General features: G+C 38.3%; 1 protein-coding gene across 1 annotated transcript in view; it reads left to right on the forward strand.

Annotated features, from left to right (window-relative positions):
* LOC113414865 (cadherin-19-like) overlaps positions 1–23,299 on the forward strand; it is a 79,458-nt gene that overhangs the window by 14,574 nt on the left and 41,585 nt on the right. The window contains exons 2-3 of the mRNA XM_026671973.2: positions 7,749–7,976; positions 13,052–13,154. Coding sequence (XP_026527758.2) covers positions 7,749–7,976; positions 13,052–13,154 — 331 coding nt within the window. The remainder of the gene's footprint in view (positions 1–7,748; positions 7,977–13,051; positions 13,155–23,299) is intronic.

Here is a 23,299-nt window from a genome sequence, read left to right on the forward strand (position 1 = left end):
TCTAACAAACAAATTACTTTAAAATTCAATATCTCGTGGAGCAAGACAAATGAGACTTGGCCAACTGCTGTGATGGAGCAGGAATGCAGTTGGATTTGTTTCCTGTATTTGCTTTAGAATTGTCCTTCTGATAGTGATGGAATATTTAAAAATGGCTTTTCCCAGGCATCCCCAGACAGCTGCATTTGGGAGAAAATGCTATTCTATCAGTGTAATCCAACAGTCTGATTTTTTTTTCAGGTCATAACCAAAGGTTTAATTATGCTCAAAGATGGGATGAAAGCCAATGAAGCTATTGTCACAGTTAAACATCTCTATAAGATGATCAAACAACTGTTCTGTGAATATTCAGCATGCATTTATTCATTTGTTTATTTATTTGCCCCAATCATCAGACTCACTCTAGGCAGCTTACATAGTAGAGTTAAAATATCAGCATAAAGACAATAAAAGAAAAACATTAACCAAATGGAAAAAAATAAATAGAGAGCATCACAAGGATGAAACTCACTTAACTGTAATAAAAAATATAGCTCTTTTATGTGTGAAAAATATCCTTTAATAATTACTGATTAGCATGAAGCATGCTTGGCGTGTATGTTGGTGACAGGTTGAAATATGTTTGCTTAGTTCTCCAATTCCTCAGCGTGCAATGAAAGAATCTGTTTGAATTCTTAACATGAAGTAGGCTATGCATATTCATATTCAGCAACAAATAAAATTCATGGAAATCTGTCAGAAAAACAAATATAGGTAACTCAATTTCTGAAGATACTTTTTTGAGGGGTAAACAAAATAGTTTTCATATGTCACAACCTGGAATCTTATAGTGGGTGATTTAATTTCCAAGTTTAATTTGCACAGTACATGTTCCTAGTCAGTTTTAAGTCAAAACAAGCAAACCTATCACTCACTTCGTCTAGCAAGAAGTATAACTGTATGTTTATTTGTTTATAGCTCTATGTGTATGTTTAGGTGAAGCTGGCAAAATATAGGCAAAGGCAGGGAGAACAGTGAAGAACAGGCAACAAATTATATTATCTCTATATAAAGGAACACAGAACTTTCCAGAAGCATTGAAATTAATACTATGGATAATTAGCAGGGACAATTACTTTAGTTGTTCCAGCTTTAATAATTTTTTTGTATGTAATGGTGGCAGAACATATGTAGAAAGTAGAACACAGATAATCTTCCATCATCAATCCTACACCATTAAAGTAGCAATATATTTCCCTTGGTAGGAAAGAAAAAATGGGATTTATTTTCTTTAGGCTATTTCCTAAATTTGCCTGAATTAATTTCTTGACAGGTCATGGGCTGCATGCATTTGTATCTGATAATTATTGAAATTAATGAAAAAAATCTGTTGGATACAGCAACCTAACTTTTTGAAATACACTTTCACAAAGCAAACCTACTTCCATGTCTAACAACAAGAGTTTAATCTGTATTGGGTTCCATTAAAAATATGCAGAGGGAAGAGTTTTATGTTATATTACTTTGTAAAACCAATGCAAAGCAAAAAGAAACTTATCAAGATATACAAATCAACCGATTTCTAATAAGTATTTATGCAACATAGAATAGAATAGAATAGAATAGAATAGAATAGAATAGAATAGAATAGAATAGAATAGAATAGAATAGAATACTTTTATTGGCCAAGTGTGATTGGACACACAAGGAATTTGTCTTGGTGTAAATACTCTCAGTATACATAAAGAAAAGATACATTCATTAAGAATCAAGAATCATAATGTACAACCCTTAATGATAATCATAGGGTACAATCAACAATCAAATCATACTAGGAAACAGTCAATATAAATCGTAACATGAAGAAGCAGGTGTATCATCTTGTCCTCCTTTGTGCTGACCACAAAAATTAAACAATACTTTTGAAAAGCAATGAAAAGGCTAATTAATTAGTGCTATTGATACAGTAATTATAGGAATAAACTTTATTATTATAATCTGTTCACAGCAATATGAAATCAAGGCTGTCAGTTCTTTAGCTGGTGTTGGCCTTCATGTGCATCAAGTTTTTCCCAAGAACTCAGGATATCGTCATGTATTGGCATAGTATATGTGCAGATCCAAAAAACGCAGCCTTTCATAACTAACAGAAGGAAATTTTGTTTAAGAACCATGGTGGCACAGTAGATAAAATGAAGTATTGCAGGCTAGTTCTGCCAGCTGCTAATAATTCGATTCTCCCCAGCTCCAGGTTGACTCAGCCTTCCATCTTTCCAAGGTTAGTAAAATGTTGACCCAGATTGTTGGCAATATGTTGACTCCAGAGGTGGGATTTAAATTTTTTAACAACCAGTTCTGTGGGCATGGCTTAATTGGTGGGTGTAGCTTGGTGGTCATGTGACTGGGTGGGCGTGGCCAACTTGACATCACTCACATCAAGGGGCACTTCTCCTCGCCTGGCCTCTCATGACAGTGGGGATGCTGCAACAGTCGTAAGTGTGAAAAATGGTCATAAGACACTTTTTTCAGTGTCATTGTAACTTTGAATGGTCACTATATGAACTCTTATAAGTCAAGGATTACCTGTACAAGAATACAAAAAGCTTCTTTGTTTGCAAAAAGCTGCCCTAAATACCAATCATTAGATTAAAAATACCTGCAAGCTGGAGTTACAAATCAGGCAGGGTGCCAGAGCACCTTGAGTAATTAAAATAGTTAAAATACAATGATAACTATCAGCAGCCAACTCTTGCTCATAAAGTGAAACCCTTTAGCAGAGAGGTCATTTAAGCTCTCCAGAAAGAGCACACCCAGGAAAAGCAATCCTTAGTTCCATTTGCACCACTTAAAGATACCAGCTGGTCTCACTCATCTCACAAGATATCCTAAGGAAATAATCCAGATTTAAGGAAAGGTCACGTGCCTCCCAGAAAGGCAGTAAAAAAAGCACTGCCAAACTTACATCCTGCTTCTTGGAAGTACACCCCAAAAGGACAGTGTCATATACCACTAAAGCAGTGAAGGAAGACTCCCCTCCCCAGATAGAAAACATAACCATAAGGCAGGAAAAAATTCAAACACAATACAAATAATTAAATCACAACAGTAGCGGTTGCCTGTTAAACCAATTACCAGAACAAATAGACACAGGAACTAGCCAGATTTGTCAAACCAGTTTCTTTTCAGGAACAGAGAATAATCTTTTTCCTCCCAAAAAAAGCTGAATAGGGAACATTATCCCATCAATAAACACAGGATTAAATGTCACCAAGCACAGAATTAAACTTCACTAAAAACCAGTTTTAGACCAAAACTCAGAAAGGGTATGTAAACTTACGTTTGAATGTCGATCTTTCTAGCTAGCCAAGAAGTATTTCCAGGGGAGTATTTCATCTCAACAGCAGTGCAAAAAGCTTAAAACAACCCTTCCCCTTTAAGAAAGTATCAAGAGAAGAAAAAAAACCTCCTTTGGAGACAGTAAGTCTAGGTATACTGCCAAGAATGTAATAAGGGTGGGGAAAAAACAAAAGGAGATTTCTTCTGACTACAGTTCTCCAAACTGCTTAGAAAGTTAACAAGGGGTTCTATAGAACTGGTCAGAACCAGTAGAATCCCACCCCTGGTTGACTCTGAAAACTGCTTAGAGAGGGTTATAAAGCACTATGAAGCTGTATATAAATTTATGCTATTACTATTTAAGTGAAGATTTTCTAAGTGCCATTCGAGACTTTCTGGTGTGGCATCTAGTGTGCTGATAACCACTGGGACCATCATGGCCAGTTTATACCATAATTTTTAAATTTTGATTTTCAGATGTTGATAGTTGTGATCTTCTCCAATTCTTTGCCTTTTATTCTACTGACTCCTGGTATTGCCATATCAGTTTGTCACCATTTCTTCTTTTTTAACCACAGTTATATCTGGGGTGTTATAGGCCAAGTCTTTATCAACCTGACAGTAAAGTGAGATGCTTATTTTAGAAATGGGACATCATTTCTATACTTATTAAGCTGATAGATATATCAATAGAATGCATCATCAATGTATTAACAAGCTTCTCTTTATAACATTCTGCTCTATACATAGTAAGATAACAATTGAAATTTATTAGGCAAAAGAACTGTTGTCAGAATGGAAGATTAATATATCAGTTAATTTATAGCTGAAAAATTATATATATATATATGTGTGTGTGTGTGTGTGTGTGTGTGTGTGTGTGTGTGTATTTCAAACCTGGACTGATTTTTTTAAAGCATGACACCTGTCTAATTTGCTGGAGGGGGGGAGGAATGACATTATTTCATTCGTGAAGTAGGTGAAAATGATGATATATTGAGTGGTGCTTGTTAGTCAGGTCTGTTATGTTTCTTTTTTTACTGAATTCTGTGAAAGTTGAACTATATGGCATTTGAAAGGTGATGTATAAAATTTGGGGAGGGAGTCTACAATTCTAACCATTCTAAAATCTCAACTAAAATAGTGTTCTGGCTATTTTTCTGATAAATAATATGCATGTTAATAGACACTCCAATGGAAAATTCTATTATCATACAGTATGTGTTCTGAAACTGGTTTCTGTTGTTGTATGCGAAACTCTGGGTGTTTTAGTTGCAGAGTTTAGAGGCTGGGATACTTTTTAAAGGGTCTCGGCCTCTATGTATCTCTTGATAGACAGTCCTTTATTTCAGAAAACTGCCCTTTAGATGTATTTATTTTTCAAAAACTCACTTTTGTAGTTTATTTTGGTCCTTTAACTTTTATTGTGTAAATGCACTTAATGCATAGTCTTTCACATTGGTGAAGAAATATTACTATAAAACGGTCTTTTAAAAATAAAATGTTATTTTACAAAAAATAAATGTAAATACTTTTAACAGAACATGCATTTTTGTAAAAAAAATTCTTGGTTTTAGTTTAGGCCTAGGATCCAAGCAGAAGGATACATGGAGAAAGTTCCTTTTTATTATGGTTTAAGCATTTAGAAGTCTTTTCCCAAACTATAGCAAAATTATATTGCTACAAGAGAAAATTCTAAAGTAAATATTTTAGCTAATCTAGAACTTGGTTTTAATAAAGTGAATGTGACAGTTTTGTATGCAGTCAAACATTAAAGCTTAACCCTAACCCTTTACTGAAAAGTGTATATAAAAATGAAAGGAGAAATGCAAAATAAAGTATAGGATTTTCTTACTAAAAAAAACAAGAGAAAAAACTAGTATTGGCCTACCTGTTGCAACACGAAACATTAGAGTGACATTTCTGTGGGAGTACTTTATAATTTGCCAGGCTGCCTTTTGGCATAGCATAGAATATCTAGGAAATATGTGAAATATTAAGTGTTTCATATTTTGATGAGCCATTTTTGGCATTCTGTAGATTTCCTAGGCATTTTATAAAATGCCTAATTTGATACATTAATGATAACATTCATGTGTGTTTATGTATGTTTTGAATAAGCCAATAATCTTTCTTTTTGCTTTTAAAAGTCTTGATGGTTATTCGTTTTAATTAATATTCCAAAAGCTGGTTTGTTTGTTTTTTTATTTTTTCTTTATTTTTTCTGGAATTCTTTTACAATTGTAACATATATCTTCTGTAAGTCGAAGGTAAAAAAGAATTGTCCAAGTCACTCTTCTGAGTTGAAATCCACGTATCCAAGTCATTCCTCTACTTTAATACCTTTGTGTCCCTTGTAGCTATTAAAATATCAGCTGGTTTCATTTGTCAGTCCCATGTCATATCTTTGTCCATATCATTCCTATAGTCTTACATTTTAAAATCTTTATCCAAAACAGCCTGATTCTCAGATATATTCTCATCTACTTTTTCTTCTAAAGAAATGTTTATAGTAGCAGACATTCTTTAAAGAATGTTGTAAGTACACTGTTGCCAAATAGTCTTGAATTATTTCAGAGTTAAAATATTTCTATATTCTGTATCAATATATTTCTTCTCCTTTAAATGTAATTTTTAATTCTTTCTGATTACCTTTGGTGACCAACCTTCAGGTCTCCTCTTATCATTTTTTTCCCTAATCCATAACATTTTCCCATGGAAAGATTTCTTGTAATTAAATTCAAAATCTTCATATATTTTAATGAGGTTTTAAATAACCCACAGGAAGGAGAGTCATAATTAGTTTCAAAGTCTTATTTCTATTTGCAATTTTCCAAAACCAACTTTTTAGTTCTCCTTTTGTTTTTTTTATATCAAAATAAAATATTTTTCTTTAAGTTCTTAAACTTACATGAAACTTCCTTCACTGAGGATTGAAGGAGAATAACTTAGTGTAATGAAATTTCTCCTTCTGAAGATTCTTAATATCTAAAAAGTGGTTAACAAGCCATTTCCATAAATGATTAAGCAAGCAAGTGGGCAAACCCAGTGTCCATTTGATACAGCCAAACTGCAGCTTAGGGAAGATGATTTTCTCATAGATCCCAGAACTCTGAAATTCACTGGAAGCTACTGTTGGAAGAAATATCCTTCTAGGTTCAGTTCCAAGTGGGGAAAAAGACACTGGATTCATGGAAGTTGCTTGGAAAGAAGGTTTATTGGTGAACAGGATCACATGCCTTGGAGATCCTGTGAACAGGGAAGAGATGCTGAGAGTCCCTGGGTTTTATGCCCTCTCTAAGCTTTGAACTTCCTGGGGCACAGAAAGAGTATCCTGATTGGTTGCTGTCAGGGGTCATACTAGCTTTGTAGGTTGTCTGTGTGCTAAGTTTGGTCGAATCCTGCTGGATGATGCAATCTTCCCAGGTGCCATGTGATGAGATAGGTAATCCTATCATGTCCTGAGGGCCATGTCTTTAATCCCATCAGCCAGGAGCTGAAGTGGGGGACAGGGAGCTGCTTTGCCTTTAAAAACATGTTTCTCCTTTTCTCATCCAGGGAAATATAATATTCTGCCTTTTAACATTTATTTATTTATTTTATTTGTCAATTGCTTACAAGATAATAGGCATAAGAATAAACATGAGTATGAATACAGGAAATAGGTGTGAATAAATTGGGGACAATAGGACAGGGACAGTAGGCACGATTGTGCGCTTATGCACACCCCTTAATATTTCCTAGAATATTTCATTCTTCTAGGAGAGGGGTGAGTTCTAACTTTCTACACTACCGTTTTTATATTTTTGTGGGGATTTTTATAAGGAGCACATGTGAGCAATCTGATTCATTTCTTGATGCAGAGAATTCAGGGAGCCAAGCCATTTACCGACTCCTCTCTACACTGAAGCTGTCAGCTCCATTCACTACAGAGCTATCTTCAGTCTGCCATTGTTTCTCTGGAAGTCTTGCTAGGATAGTATTTCTCAACCTTTGCAATTTTAAAAAGTATAGATTTCATGTTTGACATGTTTGGAATTGGAATATATGCATCTTAAAGTTACCGAGGCTGGAAAACTTTTCACTAAGAGAAAAAAAATACAGAGCTACAAGTTCATATATTCCATTGCAGGACTGATTAAAATTGACAAAAAAGAAAAGAGGGGGAGGGAGGAGGAAAAGACTTGTTGTTTTCTCCTTTAAGTGCTTATACTGTGTGGCTAAACATTTTTTTTTAGAATTGTTGTTAGGTTCCATAACAATAATGTTAAAGCTTAATTATTGGTCAGCTATGATAAAGATGATCTTCCTATCTCTATCTTATCTGTGGGTTTACATGTTTCTGAAAAACCAACGTGGAATCAAGATACTTTTTAAAAGGTGGTTTTCATCAATTTGACAGAAACAATGTTACTTTTTTCTTCTTCCTGCAGATGCATATTGATCGAAAAGGAATGATCAGCATGTATTGTAAGAAATGGATTTCCTTTGCTTTGACCGTCATTCATGTGGGGCCGTGTCTTCCCTGCATGCACAATTGTAATACTAAGGACATGGAACAAGGTTTGATGAGATCTCAGAATGTGAAACATAGGCATGTTCGGAGCTTGCTGGTTGCCCAGGAAGAAATGATGTCAACACTTCCTTTGAAATCAGGCCAGGTATGGTAACTCTTCTGAAAGAAGATTAGCAATAGTCTGGGGTATTGATTAATATCTAGCTGCTTGACTAAGCTTTCCTTTAATCCGGTCTGGTGAGAAAGGTTTTTTTTTTTTGAAATTGTCTCGTGTTATACTGTATATGTAGCAATATACAATGATCTATGAAAGACAGAAGCACAGGAGCATTCATTACTATTTCCCTAAAGGTTCTCATTTAAATGAATCAGGAGCAGTTCTGTATCTGCTTTTATTTAAGCATAGAGCTTCTCTGTATAGAACCTAGATTTGGCCGGGAATCTGGTGGAGTGGCACATTAGGCAGCAAAATCAGTTAGATACCACATTGAGTGATACTGTCAGTGATTATCAACCTGGCTACAAGAGAACAACTCCGGCATGACTGAATATCCATCTGGCAGTAATCGTTTTACTATTTATATTTTGACTTTTTTTAAAAAAATTAAAAGGTGCTATTCTTCTGTAGAGATTCACCAACTGGTTACTGGTATTTTCTCATTGCTGCCAGTCCCTTGTGGTTATTTGGGCTTCTCTTGAGTTGTAGAGCACCAACAAATTTTGGAATGTGAGCTCCATTACCACTAGTAAGGTGTCTTGGAAAATCTACCCCAAGTGTTGGTATTCCTGGTTGGTAAGACAAATTTGTGGAACTGACCAACCCTTTATGTCTTCTAAAAATAAAAATAGTTAATTCATTATCAACATCTGGCCATTGATTTCAACCCTTTTTACCATTGTTGTTCAGTTTTGGTTCTTCATCAGAGTAGACACATAGCACAAGGAATGAGTTACCAGTATTTTAGCTGGATATTTTATTATATTAAGTAGTGGCTAATTTACTCATCATTAATTTTAATGAAGCAGATTAATACTAAATCCTTTTACCAGTAAGGCAGCTCCAGGGCCCTGCATGGTTCATTACTTTAATGTGGCTTTGCCACAAGGAGCAATTATTTTATCCTTCTTAAAATATAGACACTGGTTGCACATTTGCTAATTTTTACTCCAAATTCTTCCTCCTTTTCCCCTCTTTTGTTCCTCCTCTCTTCTTTTGTGTCCTTCTCTACTGCTGGAAAAAGCAAGACCAAACATGTAAACAAAAACAAACCTAATTCTTCTTTTTGATCTTTAGATCTTGCAACCTTTTCTGTAAGGCAACTTTCAAGTTGAATGAATGGCAAAAAGTTTAACCACTAATTAACTGGCGCTAAAATTTAATTGGGCCCAAAGGGTGAAGTACTCAAAATCCATTAATTACTTTTCACAGCTTTTCAAAGCAACCATGGTGGAAGAATGATGACTTATTTCAGAAAGGGCAAAGAGAAACATACATTAAAATGCGTCTATCCATAAACGTGGTAGCCTTTTAGAATGTACTCGTACTATCCGATGGTTTGCCTTTTAAAAAAACCAACAAAAGAGAAAGGGAATTCAAATATGGATTTTTAATCTGAATGCCAAAAAAAGTGATTGCAGAACATTTTGACCCACATAAAGGATACTGTACATAGAAAATGAAGAGTGGCTTTTTCAGTGAATTTCTACAGTGCATTTATAACAATTCTTGATGGTTTCCTTTGAATATGAATAATAGACTAATCCTAACATATCAGACCAATGTTCTATTTATTCTGACAACCTGGTTGGGTGGGGAGGGGAGACTTAACTCAGTATGCCATGTGATTATTATTCACTATGGCACTTGTATGCCTACTAAGAAAAGACAAGTTCCTCACTTGGAATTATTAGAAATGAACTCAAAAATAAAAGTATCCTAAATATACATCTCTAATAAGACTGCATTTCAAATGCTGCATACAATTGTGATCATATATTCAGAAAGCATATGATAGAACTGGAAGAGGGTTGTTGTTTTTTAAAGCAACAAAATTATTACAACTCCTATATAAAAATGGATTACAACTTTGGGTGTTTCTTAACTAGAATCAAGCAAAATAATGGAGAGAAGGTGAAGATAAATAAAATCAAGCATTATACAGAACATGCAAATCCACTGTTACAACTTTCACATGATGAAACAAAGTGTAAGAAAATACGATATGACACAAAACAAGGTTAAACTGCAGGATATGTTGCCATCAAATGTGGTATTAGCAATAGATTGGAATGTTTAAAAGGGAGCTAAATAAATTCATAGATGGTAACTCCAGGTCTGGTATACAGGTGAAACTCGAAAAAATTAGAATATCGTGCAAAAGTTCATTTATTTCCGTAATGCAACTTAAAAGGTGAACCTAATATATGAGATAGACTCATTACATGCAAAGCAACATAGTTCAAGCCGTGATGTGTCATAATTGAGATGATTATGGCTTACAGCTCATGAAAACCCCAAATCCACATTCTCAGAAAAGTAGAATATGGTGAAAAGGTTCAATATTCTAGGCACAAAGTGTCCCACTCTAATCAGCTAATGAAGCCATAATACCTGCAAAGGGTTCCTGAGCCTTTAAATGGTCTCTCAGTCTGGTTCAGTAGGAATCACAATCATGGGAAAGACTGCTGACCTGACAGTTGTGCAGAAAACCATCATTGACACCCTCCATAAGGAGGGAAAGCCTCAAAAGGTAATTGCAAAAGAAGTTGGATGTTCCCAAAGTGCTGTATCAAAGCACATTAATAGAAAGTTATGTGGAAGGAAAAGTGTGGGAGAAAAAGGTGCACAAGCAGCAGGGATGACTGCAGCCTGGAGAGGATTGTCAGGAAAAGGCCATTGAAAAGTGTTGGGGACTTTCACAAGGAATGGACTGAGGCTGGAGTCAGTGCATCAAGAGCCACCACACACACACACAGATCCTGGACATGGGCTTCAAATGTCATATTCCTCTTGTCAAGCTGCTCCTGAACAACAAATAACATTAGAAGCGTCTTACCTGGGCTAAAGAAAAACAGAACTGGTCTGTTGCTCAGTGGTCCAAAGTCCTCTTTTCTGATGAGAGCAACATTTGCATCTCATTTGGAAACCAAGGACCCAGAGTCTGGAGGAAGAATGGAGAGGCACACACTGCAAGATGCTTGAAGTCCAGTGTGAAGTTTCCACAGTCTGTGTTGATTTGGGGAGCCATGTCATCTGCTGGTGTTGGTCCACTGTGCTTCATTAAGTCCAGGGTCAATGCAACCGTCTATCAGGAGATTTTGGAGCACTTCATGCTTCCTTCCACAGACGAGCTTTATGGGGATGCTGACTTCATTTTCCAGCAGGACTTGGCACCTGCCCACACTGCCAAAAGCACCAAAACCTGGTTCAATGACCGCGGGATTACTGTACTTGATTTGCCAGCAAACTCGACTGATCTGAACCCCATAGAGAATCTAGGGGGCATTGCCAAGAGAAAGATGAGAGACATGAGACCGAACAATGCAGAAGAGCTGAAGACCACCACTGAAGCATCCTGGTCTTCCAAAACACCTCAGCAGTGCCACAGGCTGATAGCTTCCATGCCACGCCACATTGAGGCAGTAATTGCTGCAAAAGGGGCCCAAACCAAGTACTGAGTACATATGCATGCTTATACTTTTTAGAGGTCCACTATTGTTCTATGTACAATCCTTGTTTTATTGATTGCATGTAATATTCTTTTTTTGAGATTGTGGATTTGGGGTTTTCATGAGCTGTAAGCCATAATCATCACAATTATGACAAATCATGGCTTGAACTATCTTGCTTTGCATGTCTATCCCATATATTAGTTTCACCTTTTAAGTTGCATTACTGAAATAAATGAACTTTTGCATGATATTCTAATTTTTTGAGTTTCACCTGTAATAACTGTATAATATTTACTTGAATCACTGGTAATAAATTTTGAACACCCAAGATAGAGGACACCTATTGCCTATGAGTTTGTCAAAAAATATAGAATTGGCTACTGCATGATACAGAATGCTGGAGTAAACAGATCTTTGGTTTGGTCCATGAAAGTTCTTTGATCTTCTGCTTCAAAAATCCAGAAGTAGGATCAAGGTAAAAGCTGGATACATATGCAGAGGCCATGTGTGGAAAATTAAAATTAAAATTAAATTATAAGTCGTGTTTGGAGATATTTAGTTCTTTCAGTCCAGAATTCCTGAGATTTGTTGGAAATAGATCAGAAGCAATGTGAGAGTAGAACATGTATCATTTTGCAATGTCCAGACATTGGGACAGAAGTAAAATAGCTTCACTTGGCTAGACAGTAACAGAGATGTATAACTGGATATCTTCCATGATATATAGTATCACCGATTGCCTTCAGGAAATATTTAAAAAGAAGGGAGAGAGAGAGAAAAGCCTTGAATCCTCTTGTTTGTTCTTGTTTGACCTATCATCTCTTGGATTTAGCATTTTTAAAAAATATTTGTCAGCCCAAATGTCATATTCTACAGCTGTTTGTTTTTAAGAATTTTCTTCCTGTGAATCACAAACAAACAAGTTTGGGCAGACAAGCAATGTATCAGTTCACCTGCAACTGAAATGCCAGTTTGTGTGTTAATATGTTCTATTAATATGAATCTAAACCAGTTGTGGGATTCAAATTTTTTTATTACTGGTTCTGTGGGCGTGGCTTGGTGGGCGTGGCAGGGGCAGGATATTGTAAAATCTCCATTCTCACCCCACTCCAGGGGAAGGATACTGCAAAATCTCCATTCTCTCCCAACTCCAGGGGACAAATACTATAAAACCCCCATTCCCTCCACATTCCTGGGGGAAGATTACTGCAAAATCCCATTCCCTCCCTACCCCACTAACCTGCTTTCCAGCTCTGTTCTCCTGTGCAGGGCAACAAAAGAAGACCCAGTCAATCAGCTGGGACTCGGGAGGCAGAGAATAGATGGGGGCGGGGCCAGTCAGAGGTGGTATTTGCCGGTTCTCCGAACTACTGAAACTTTCTGCTACCAGTTCTCCAGAACTGGTCAAAACCTACTGAATACCACCTCTGATCTCAACCTAAAAAGCATTGCTGACCGTGTCTGTCTTTCTCTCTTCCTTTACTTCATTTTGCTTTACTTGGATGATATTTGCAAATCAGCTTATTACTCTCTTTTTTTTTTTTTCAGCTGAAGTCTGACTTAGACAAGCAAGATAATTATCTGAAGGATAACGGTCCACAATTTTTGGATGGGCCTTATGAAGCTACAGTTCCTGAAATGTCTCCAGAAGGTACTTACCTCTTTTATTGATGCTGTGTGGGTGGTACTGATAAAATAAGTATTGCAGTGGCTACAGGAATGTGGTTTTTCTTTTCAAGTATCCAGACTTCACAAGGATTCTTTATTTTAAAGATCTTGTACCCTGAGGTTGGATTTTTCTGGACACACTATTTTTTGGACTTCTACTTTCTGGATATTTCTGCTTTTTTAAAATAAGTATTCAAGAATAGTCTTTGCTGATTTGGTCCAATAAGGACCAGTGAGTGAGTCACCTTCTAGGACCTCCTCCCCCAGCAACCCCCTACCCAAATAAAACTCTTTAGCTTCAATTTCCAGGGCTTGAATTCAGAAAACCCTATATTTTCTGATACTCTAGGCCTGAAAAAGTTAGTTTTCCTCTTTAGAGACTTGTAATCTGGTTTACTTAGCTGTACAAATACCGATAAGAATATAGAGTGAAAAAAGCCTAGTCCATCTCATCTAGCTTCAGCAGTCTTACTGAAAATGGCATAAGACATCTACCAGTAATTTGGATGAGAGTTGCAGTTTTTGTTGTTGTTACCTTTCCAATTTGCACTGGATTCAATTTACAGCTCCATCTTTCTGACTATGTCTTCTCTCTGTTTAATTTTTGCTTCTTATAATTGGCATGGCATTTGGGTACTGTAGATATATCTGAGCACTTTTATGGGGTATTGATCCAGTATAGATCACTCAGTTTCTGACAATTTTCAAGATAATTGATGCTATAATGAAGAGGAGGAAGAATGAAAAGCAACATCTTATACTTAAAGTGCATTCATTTCAGTTCTTTTTCAGATGCTGTTACATCTACAACACAAACAACCAATTTAGTTCCAGGAGATGTTGATTTATTTACTGCCCAGATTTCTATGCCAAGAAACAATTACAATAGATTTTTTAAAAAAATAAATAAATTGGGGGGAAATCAAGACAATAACAGAAAGCAAGCCAAACCAAATAACTAACAAAATCACAATGGAATATGAACATTTAACTACCTTCTGAAAGGTCTGCATGGAAATTACTAATCTAACCTCAGAGGTGAAGCTGCTTCCTGACAGGAAGACCACAACATAAAATATTTAAAATATAAAAAAATTAGAACACATGTATTTGGCCAAGTGTTATTAGATACACAAGGAATTTATCTCTGGTGCAGAAGCTCTCAGTGTACAATATGGATTAGATCAGGGTGGGATTCTACCAGTTCGCACCCATTTGCTAGAACCGGTTGTTAACATTTTGAGCAGTTTGGAGAACTGGTTGTTAGAAGAAATTACTGGCCTAATCCAGTAAGTAAGGCAGGAAGGAAACATTCTGGTGTTGCTTACAGAAACTGTTAACCTTTATTACATTCTTGGCAGGAGTAGATTTCCTGTCTCAGGAACTTCTCTGGAGTTTTTTTCCCCTCCTTTGCTGGTACTTTGCTTATGTGGAGTGACCATTCAAAGTTACAATGGCACTGAAAAAAGTGACTTATGACCATTTTTCACACTTACAACTATTACAGCATCCCCACAGTCATGAGAGGCCAGGCGAGGAGATGCGTGCCTCGATGTGAGTGATATTGAGTTGGCCACACCCAGTCAATAACATGACCACCAAGCCATGTCCACCCAGTCACATGACTACCAAGCCATGCCCACCAACTAAGCCATGCCCACAGAACTAGTTGTTAAAAAATTTGAATCCCACCCTTGATATATACCGAATGTGGACAAAGGGAACAAGAGGAATACAATCAACTCAGAACTGTCAGGAAAGCAAAAGTTCAGAATAAAGATAGCAGATAAGCAAAAAATCATCAATATATATATTTTTTGGAAAGGTTTGTAAAGAATTACTGTACCAACTATTCAGTAAAGAAGGCAAAATGCAAACACATAACATAACAACTTTTGTCGTCCCATCCCTCCCCAAACAAGAGCCCTGTGTTCTATAGAAAATCAGAAGCATCTCTTCTCAAAAAGAACAAAAAGACAGGGAAATTTTCCTTTGAAGAAACAGTCTCAAAGGTAACTCAGGGACAAGACATGTGATATCCAGCATTTTTAACTAAGCACCAGTTGACAATCACAAAGGTGTTACTTTTCCAAGTTCTCCCGTCATTAGTCTGTAGGCGATAGGATCTGGGGCCGGTGGGTTGGGTAATGGTTGCAGGGACCCACAATGGGTTGCCAGAGAAATTTTTAGCAAACACCAAGTCGCCTACCTTGAATTCGCGGCACTTCCCGCTAGACCCGAAGGGTTTTTCTGGTGAATAAGAAGGATGTAGACGGTCGAGGTGGGAGCAAAATTTTCGTCCCATTAACAGTTCGGCAGGCATTTTATTCGTGATGCTGTGTGGGGTGATGTGTTGAAGAAGCAGGATCCGGTTCAGCTTATCATCAATGTCTCCAGAATCCATTTTTTGTAGTGTTTTTTTGACGAATTGTACCATTCGCTCCGCCCTTCCGTTGGCCACAGGGTGTGCCGGCGAGGTTAGCGCATGGCGGATGCCCCGGTCTGCTAGGTACTGTTCAAAAAGCAGAGCAGTGAACTGGGGCCCTTTATCCGAAACTAAAACGTCTGGTAGTCCATGCGTTGCGAACAATTTGTTCAGTTTGTTAATGACTGACTCAGTTGTGGTTGTCTTCATTTTATGTATTTCTAGCCAGTTGGAATAGGCATCTACTGTTAATAGAAAAGTGTGTCCTTTGGTGGGTCCCGCAAAATCAATGTGGATGCGGGACCACGGACCCCGAGGGGTTTCCCACTTGGTTGGTGTCGCTTTAGGTGGGGCGTTGCTGACGTCTTGGCACTTCCGGCACGTGGTTACCCAGGCTTCGATTTGTTTGTCGATGCCCGGCCACCACGCGTAGCTCCGTGCGAGCGCCTTCATACGCACAATGCCCGGATGTCCATCGTGCAGTACTTCTAAAACTGTTTGTTGTAGCCTCTCTGGGACAACGACTCTATCTCCCCAGAGAATGCAGCCCTTCTGGGAGAAAAGTTCTGTCTGCCGGTTTTTGAATGGCACGAAGTTGTCGTGGAGTTGGTCGAGTGGCCATCCTCGTTCGACACAGCTGAGAACTCGTGCTAAGACAGGATCCCGCTTAGTCTCGATGGCGATGTCTCTTGCCGTGAGTGGCGGCAAGTGTAAGCGTTTCAATTTGGAGTGTTGTGAGGGTTGGAGCTGGGTCGTTGACGGTTTCCGGAAGTGGGGAACGGCTTAAAGCGTCAGCGTGGGGAATGGCTTTCCCCGGGCGATGTTGCAGTAGATAATTGTAGGCAGCTAGGAACTCTGACCAGTGAGTCATTCTTGGCGATAATATATAGGGGGTTGGTTTGTCTCCCGCTATAATACCAAGCAATGGCTTGTGATCCGTAATTATAGTAAATGGTCGTCCATACACATATTCATGAAAACGCTTTACAGATGATACAACAGCAAGAGCCTCTTTATCTAGTTGGCTATAGTTCCTTTCGGCCCTTGATAATGTACGTGAGAAAAACGCAATAGGTGCTTCATTTCCGTTTGGTAATACATGACTTAAAACTGCTCCTACTCCAAACGGTGAAGCGTCACATGTAATAGTCAAAGGTAAAGTCTCATTATACTGCATTAATACAGCGTCGGAAGTTAGTAAGTCTTTCACTTGTTGGAAAGCGCGTTCCTCTCGATGTCCCCAGACCCAGGTTGCTCCTTTGTCGAGAAGTCTGTGTAGGGGCTCAGCTACGGTCGCCTTCTGGGGCAAAAAGATGTTGTAAAAGTTAATGAGCCCCAGGAAGGCTTGGAGGTCTGTTCTATTCTTAGGTGTCAGGGCTTTTTTTATTGCTTTAAGCTTGTTATCAGAGGGATGGATTCCTTGACTATCGAGAAGGTATCCAAGGAACTCCACCCTTTCAGTACACTGTTGACATTTATTTTTTTTAACCTTGAGGCCGGCGTCTTTGAATTTTTGGAGAACCATTCTTAGACGCCTTTCTAAAACTTCTCTATTCGGGGCGGCAATTAACACATCATCAAAATATGGCACGACTCCTTTTATGCCTTGTAAAAGTCTCTCCATCAGGCTTTGAAAAATTCCGGGGGCTACACTCACTCCGAATTGGAGTCTATTGCACTTAAAGGCGCCTCTGTGCGTAACGATAGTTTGTGCTTCTGCAGTTTCCGCATCTACGGGTAACTGTTGGTATGCCTGCGCTAGATCCAATTTGGCAAATATTTTCCCGCCACCCAGGGAGTGGAGAAGATGTTGAACCACCGGCACCGGGTAAGCACTCTGTTGAAGTGCGTGGTTCAAAGTGTCCCGGTAATCCCCACAAATTCTTAACGACCCATCCAGTTTGATGGGTGTTACTATTGGGGTTTCCCAACGGGCGTGGTCAGTTGGTTCTAAAACACCCTGGGCTATTAATTTATCGAGCTGCTCGTCGATCTTTGGTTTGAGTGCAAACGGCACCCGACGAGGCTTAAGGCGGATGGGAGTTACTTCGGGATTAAGGCTAAACGATATTGGGGTCCCCTTGTACTTGCCTAGCTCTTCTGAAAAAACGTCCTGGAATTCTTGGACGAGAGACTCCTCCCAGTTGTCGCTCTCGGCTCGGTGAACGCCGGCTACCTCTATCCCGAGCGGGGCGAACCATTGTAGGCCTAACAAACTAGGCCGGTCGCGATCGACGACGGTCAGTGGTAGTGATGCAGTACGATTTTTGAAGAAGATTTGGACTAGGCTGGAGCCGACGACTGGAATTCTGTTGCCCTGGTAATCTTTGAGTATGATTCTTTGGGGGCTGAGATCCTGGCGATGGATGGAAGGGATTAGCTGTTTGAGAGTCTTCCAGGAAACCATCGATAGGGACGACCCTGAGTTGACTTCCATCACGCAAGGTTGGTTCTCGATGGTGACCCTTACTCAGATCTTTCTTGCATCTAAGGATGAAGCATGGCCGATAGTAATGGTTTGGTGTGTTCTCGTCTCGTTGAAGTGGCAGGTGTTTTATTTCTGTAGGAGTGGTTGTTCCATTGGTGGTTCAGGTGATCCCGGCTCACAGGACGATTCCCTGTGGTCTGGCGGTAGTTATTCTCCCTCTGGATTGAGCTGGGTCCTTGCTTGCTTTTACAGACCTTTGCGATGTGGCCTCTTTTCCCACAGGAACGGCAGAGCACGTCGAGGAATTTGCAATCTGATCACGGGTGGTTTGCTCCACAACCAGCGCATTGGCGTGGTAATCTTTGGGTTCATTGTTCTCGTTGGTCACGTTCGGACCGGAGCCGGTTGACCTCTTCTTCTTCACTCTCTGATGTGGATTCGAGGTCCTCATGGTGTGCCATCATTAAGGGCCTCTCTGGATGAGGCGAGGTATCATTCGCGAGTTTACGGAGCGGTGCGTTGCTGTGGCGCATTCGGCCGGCCGACTTCCTGGTTGCTTCTGCTGCAGTAGCGTCTGTGATGGCATCGGCAAGATCGATGTCCCCCTTTGCCATGATCTTGCTCTGCACTGTGTTGTCATCTAATCCCAGAACTATGCGGTCTCACAAAGCTTCCTCGAGGTTTGAAAACCCACAGAGGCCACCCAGGTTCCGGAGGTCAGCGATGAAATCTGCAATGTTCTCGCCTTTCCATTGGTCCCTCTGGTAAAATTCTGTTCTTCGAACCAGTGTTGGCACGGCGGGTGCATAGTGGGCTCGTAGGATGGGCGCGAGGGTGTCCCAATCCATTGACTTCACCTCAGCCGGTTTGGCAAGTGCTTTCGCCATTTTAAAAACGGCAGGCCCACAATGGGTTAGAAATATTGCTCGCTTCTTGCCGGTCGTAGCGTCTTTTAAGTTGTTGGTCTCCAGAAACATCTGGAACCGATCCATATACGAGTCCCAGTCTTCGTTAGCCGGGTCAAATGGAGCGGGTGGTATGGCACCGCCGGACATCTTGCCGTTGTTGGTGCTTCTTCAGCCACGTGCTCTGTTCGTTGCTCTGTAGTGCTCAGTCAGCTCTGATGTCTCCGCATCCCATCCTCGTTGCCAGTGTTAAGTTCTGAGCATGGGCGCAAGGAATGGAGACGAGTCTGTGAACAGTGAACTTCAACTCTTTATTAATGATCAGGAACAGAACAAAACCCTGGGCAGCAACAGCTCTTTTATAGGGCTGGCTGCTGTCCCATTAACCAATGACTTCCATTGAAACGTTTAAATTGTACCCAATGAGAGACGTTCCGCTAATAGCCAATCAGATTGCTCCGTAAGGACCAATCCCAACTTGCTATTCACGGACCAATCAAAAGTGCAGGATTACGAGCCTGCTTTTCTATTAAGGTTGTTAAACTTTATTAAATACATTTATGTTAGTTCATAACAATCCAGGTCACGGTTGTCAAAAGATGCTTTTTTTTTAGAAGGCAACTGAACTTTCTTTCTTTCGGTTTTTTCTTTGAAGATGTTTTGTTTCTCATCCAAGAAGCTTGGATTCTTTTGTTTTTCCAGGCTTTCCAGGAAGCTTGAAAAAACCCATTCTTTTTAATGGTCTCTTCAGAGGCACCTCCGTTATATTTTCAGCAACTGTCTCAACTGTTAAAATGATTTAATTCAAGATGGCACACTGACTTGCAAAATCAAGTCACTGGGTCTCAGTGAAGCTGACATGAACACAATTCAGCTGGCTGCTTTCCTTTGGCAGGGGCCTGCATATGTAAAGGACAGATAGAAGCTGCTTGCATCTAGAATGAAGCAATGTGCCTCTACTGATCTAATGCTTTGAAGGGGCAGGGGGATATTTCAGTCTGGAGTGCCATTTAGTAGCACATTTCAATTAAAGCTTCATCAAATTGGAGTGCATCTTCCAATTAACATAACTAATTAACTAGGTATCCCCGTGACTGAAGCTGAATTAAGAGTTTACACTGTTCTTCTAATAAAATGCACACACCTGGCATGCTGTTTATTTTTATTATTACATTTATATCCTGTTGCAATCATGAAAGAATCCCAAGATATGTGACTCACAAGGTAAATAGTAATAAAACATTCAACAGTAAAAGAAAAAGCATATAATAAATGCAATGAAGACCAGCACTTAGTAGAGCAGCCATTAATATCCCAGAAAAATAATGTGATGCATGTATATCTGCAAAGGTAAGAATCATGTAAGCAATGGTGTTCCCTATGATATTCTATGGAAACAAAAGTTGGATTTTGAAGAATAAGAATGAGTATTGATACTTTTGGATTTTGATGTTGGTGAGGACTTCTGAGAATACTATGGACAAACAAATAAACTGAATTAATCAACACAGAGTTCTCTCTCAAAGCAGATGACCAGGCTCAAATTATCCTACAAACTAAATATTATGGGAAGACCTAACCCTCTGAAGAAGGCTTTAATATTGAGAAAGGCAGAAGGAAAGTGAAGAAGAGAATGACCAGCAGTAAAGTGGATGGACTCAGTTACAGTGGCTATGACTACACAATTGGAAGACTCAAAAGATCATGTTAGGGACAGATTATTATGGAGAAAATCTATGTATGTGGTTTTTAACAGTCAACAGTGACTTCATGGTACACAATCTGTCTATTAAATGATTAAAACATCTATAGTTTGGTTAAAATGAGAAACATATACATATATAAAACATAACCAGCTCCAGTAGCCAACTATGTATGTGTGTGTGTGTGTTTGTTTATGTATGTATGTATGTATGTATGTATGTATGTATGTATGTGGGCATGTATGAATGTATATGCATTTATTTGTAAAAATTATTGGCTGCCCATCTTGCCTCAAGGTAACTCTGAGTGGCTTACAATCTATAAAGTCATGTCCATTTTTCAGCTGTTCATTTTATTTATTTATTAATCAAATTTATATGGTACCCATCTCATGAACATGACTCTAGAAAGCATGCAACAATCCAATAAAACAATAAACAATAATTTACTGTTATAAATAAATAAAGCAATAATTAGCTGAATATTATATAATATTGATTATTTTAAAAGATTAAAAACTAAAAGCCGAACTCAAATATGAAAAGAAAATAATAGGTGGAGGGTTGTTAATAATAGTGGAGCCACCTCATGAGTTCACCCATTCCTGGGAAGACCAGGCCTGCTGATATAGGCGGTCTTAAAAGACCTTTGAAATGATGACATTGTAAACTGTTCTGACAGCGTTGTAAAGCATTATGGAGTGGTATATAAGTCTAAGTGCTATTACTATTACTAATATGATCCTGAAAGTAACCTACTGCCAAATCATAAAGGGCTTTATGGGTTAAACATTTTATTAATGTAAGCAATATGGGCTCTGCAGCATGGGTTGTCTGTAACACATTATGGAAGTTGTTATTTTAAAGAATGCTTGGAGATTTTCTAATGGTTTAATAGCTATCACTTTTCCTATCAACTTTTTTACAGATAATATCTTAGTTTTTTTACCAGAAAATAAAAATCCTTTGAGGCTCTCCTGATGAATTTATAGGTAAAAAAAATATCCAGGAACATATGGAAGAATGTGATACTCCAAGCCTTAGCAAATGCTGTAGGTCTTATTTTACCTGACATGGAGGTTGATTTGTATTTAAATTTAAAACCTGGGTGAGAAATGAGTTGGATATGAGTTTTTCTCATAGCAAGCTGAGAAAAAAAAGAGAATGCTTGGGAATATTTTTTTTCATGGGTATAATCTCCCCAAAGGGCCTTGGGATAGCATCAGATTTAGATCTAGGAGACAGACAATTCCCAAGTAGAGATGAAATTGTCTTCGGTAGATGGATTGTAGTATCTGTTCTTCAGTAGAAAATGCTCATTCCAGACCTCAAAGGTATGAAAAGCTATCAGAATCCTGTTGAGGATCATAGGTGCATTACTTGTATGGAATTTCTTTCATTCTTTCAAGCCATACCACAGGCATTAAATTAGGAACTGATGCACTGCAATTGCTTTTTTTTTTTCTGACCAGAATCTTCTATTATTATCTTTTCACTCTACTGCAACTGGAAAATTAAAAGAATAGAGCAGCTCACATACATACATGTGAGCATGTATACTTTCAAAAGCAGAAAGTATTTAAAAAAAACCTATTCATGCATAAATAATATAGGGAAGAAAGAAAAACCAAGCCTTAGCGGCTTGACTATTTTGTATTATTATTTTTTCTTCCTTTTACTGATTTATAAAATGTATAACACATTCAAGCTGGAGTGCAATAAAACACAATTTTAAACAAGCCAAACTAAGGAATGATTGGGATTTTTTTAAAAAAAAAATGGCCAATAAATTTTAATAGCATATTAAAATTATTGACAACATCAGTTTAAGTTGTTTAACATGAATTCCATTCATCAGGTTTACTACTTTCATGGAGAATAATAGTAAATCTGAATGTAATTCAAGTATCTTCACTAATTTATTTATTGCAATGGGTCTCCAATTACAGATATATTCTGCTTTCCCATTTATGATTAATTGCCATGTTTTATTGCTATTCTTAAAATAAAACTTGGCTCAAAAGGAGATGTGTTCTCAGTAAGATTTCATTTAAAATAATTTTCCTACCATGCAAATAAAACAATATGATTTAGGGAAATGTGAGTAGGATTAGACCAGACTTGGGGGAGGTTTTTTTTTCCAACTTTGGCAACTTTAAAACTTGTGGACTTCAATTTCCAGAATTCTCCAGCCAACCATGCTGGGAGTTGAAGTTCTCAAGTCTTAAAATTGCCAAGTTTAGACTGTACTATACTGTTTAACATAGTGACATGAAAGACATGAAAGTAGGATATAGCATAGATAGGGAAGCAGAATCCATCATGAATTCCATCTCAAACATGTGTCTTAAAAAGGCTTAACTGGAGCTGGTGTCTTATATTCAGTTATCTGAAAAGGTGCTCTGCCCTCTATAGGTATTATAATAAAGGGCAGTTCTTTATTTCAGAAAACTGTCCTTTATTTTTCAGTCACTTTTGACCTGGGCAAGTGTTCTGGTTATTTAACTTTTACTATACTGTTGTGGAGCGGCGGAATAACTGAGGTGAACATGGAGCAAACTTCAGCTTTTTACTTTATTGTAACAATAAAGGATTGCCGCGGCTGCTGTGCTAACAAGGCAGCCAGCTGGCGGACAACAGCTGATGCCGTTTGACAGCTCCCTTTTA

This window comes from Notechis scutatus, chromosome 3 (genome assembly GCF_049901735.1).
Source record: "Notechis scutatus isolate UNSWTSFEM ecotype Mainland chromosome 3, rNotScu1.2, whole genome shotgun sequence".
Taxonomy (NCBI): Eukaryota; Metazoa; Chordata; class Lepidosauria; order Squamata; family Elapidae; genus Notechis; species Notechis scutatus.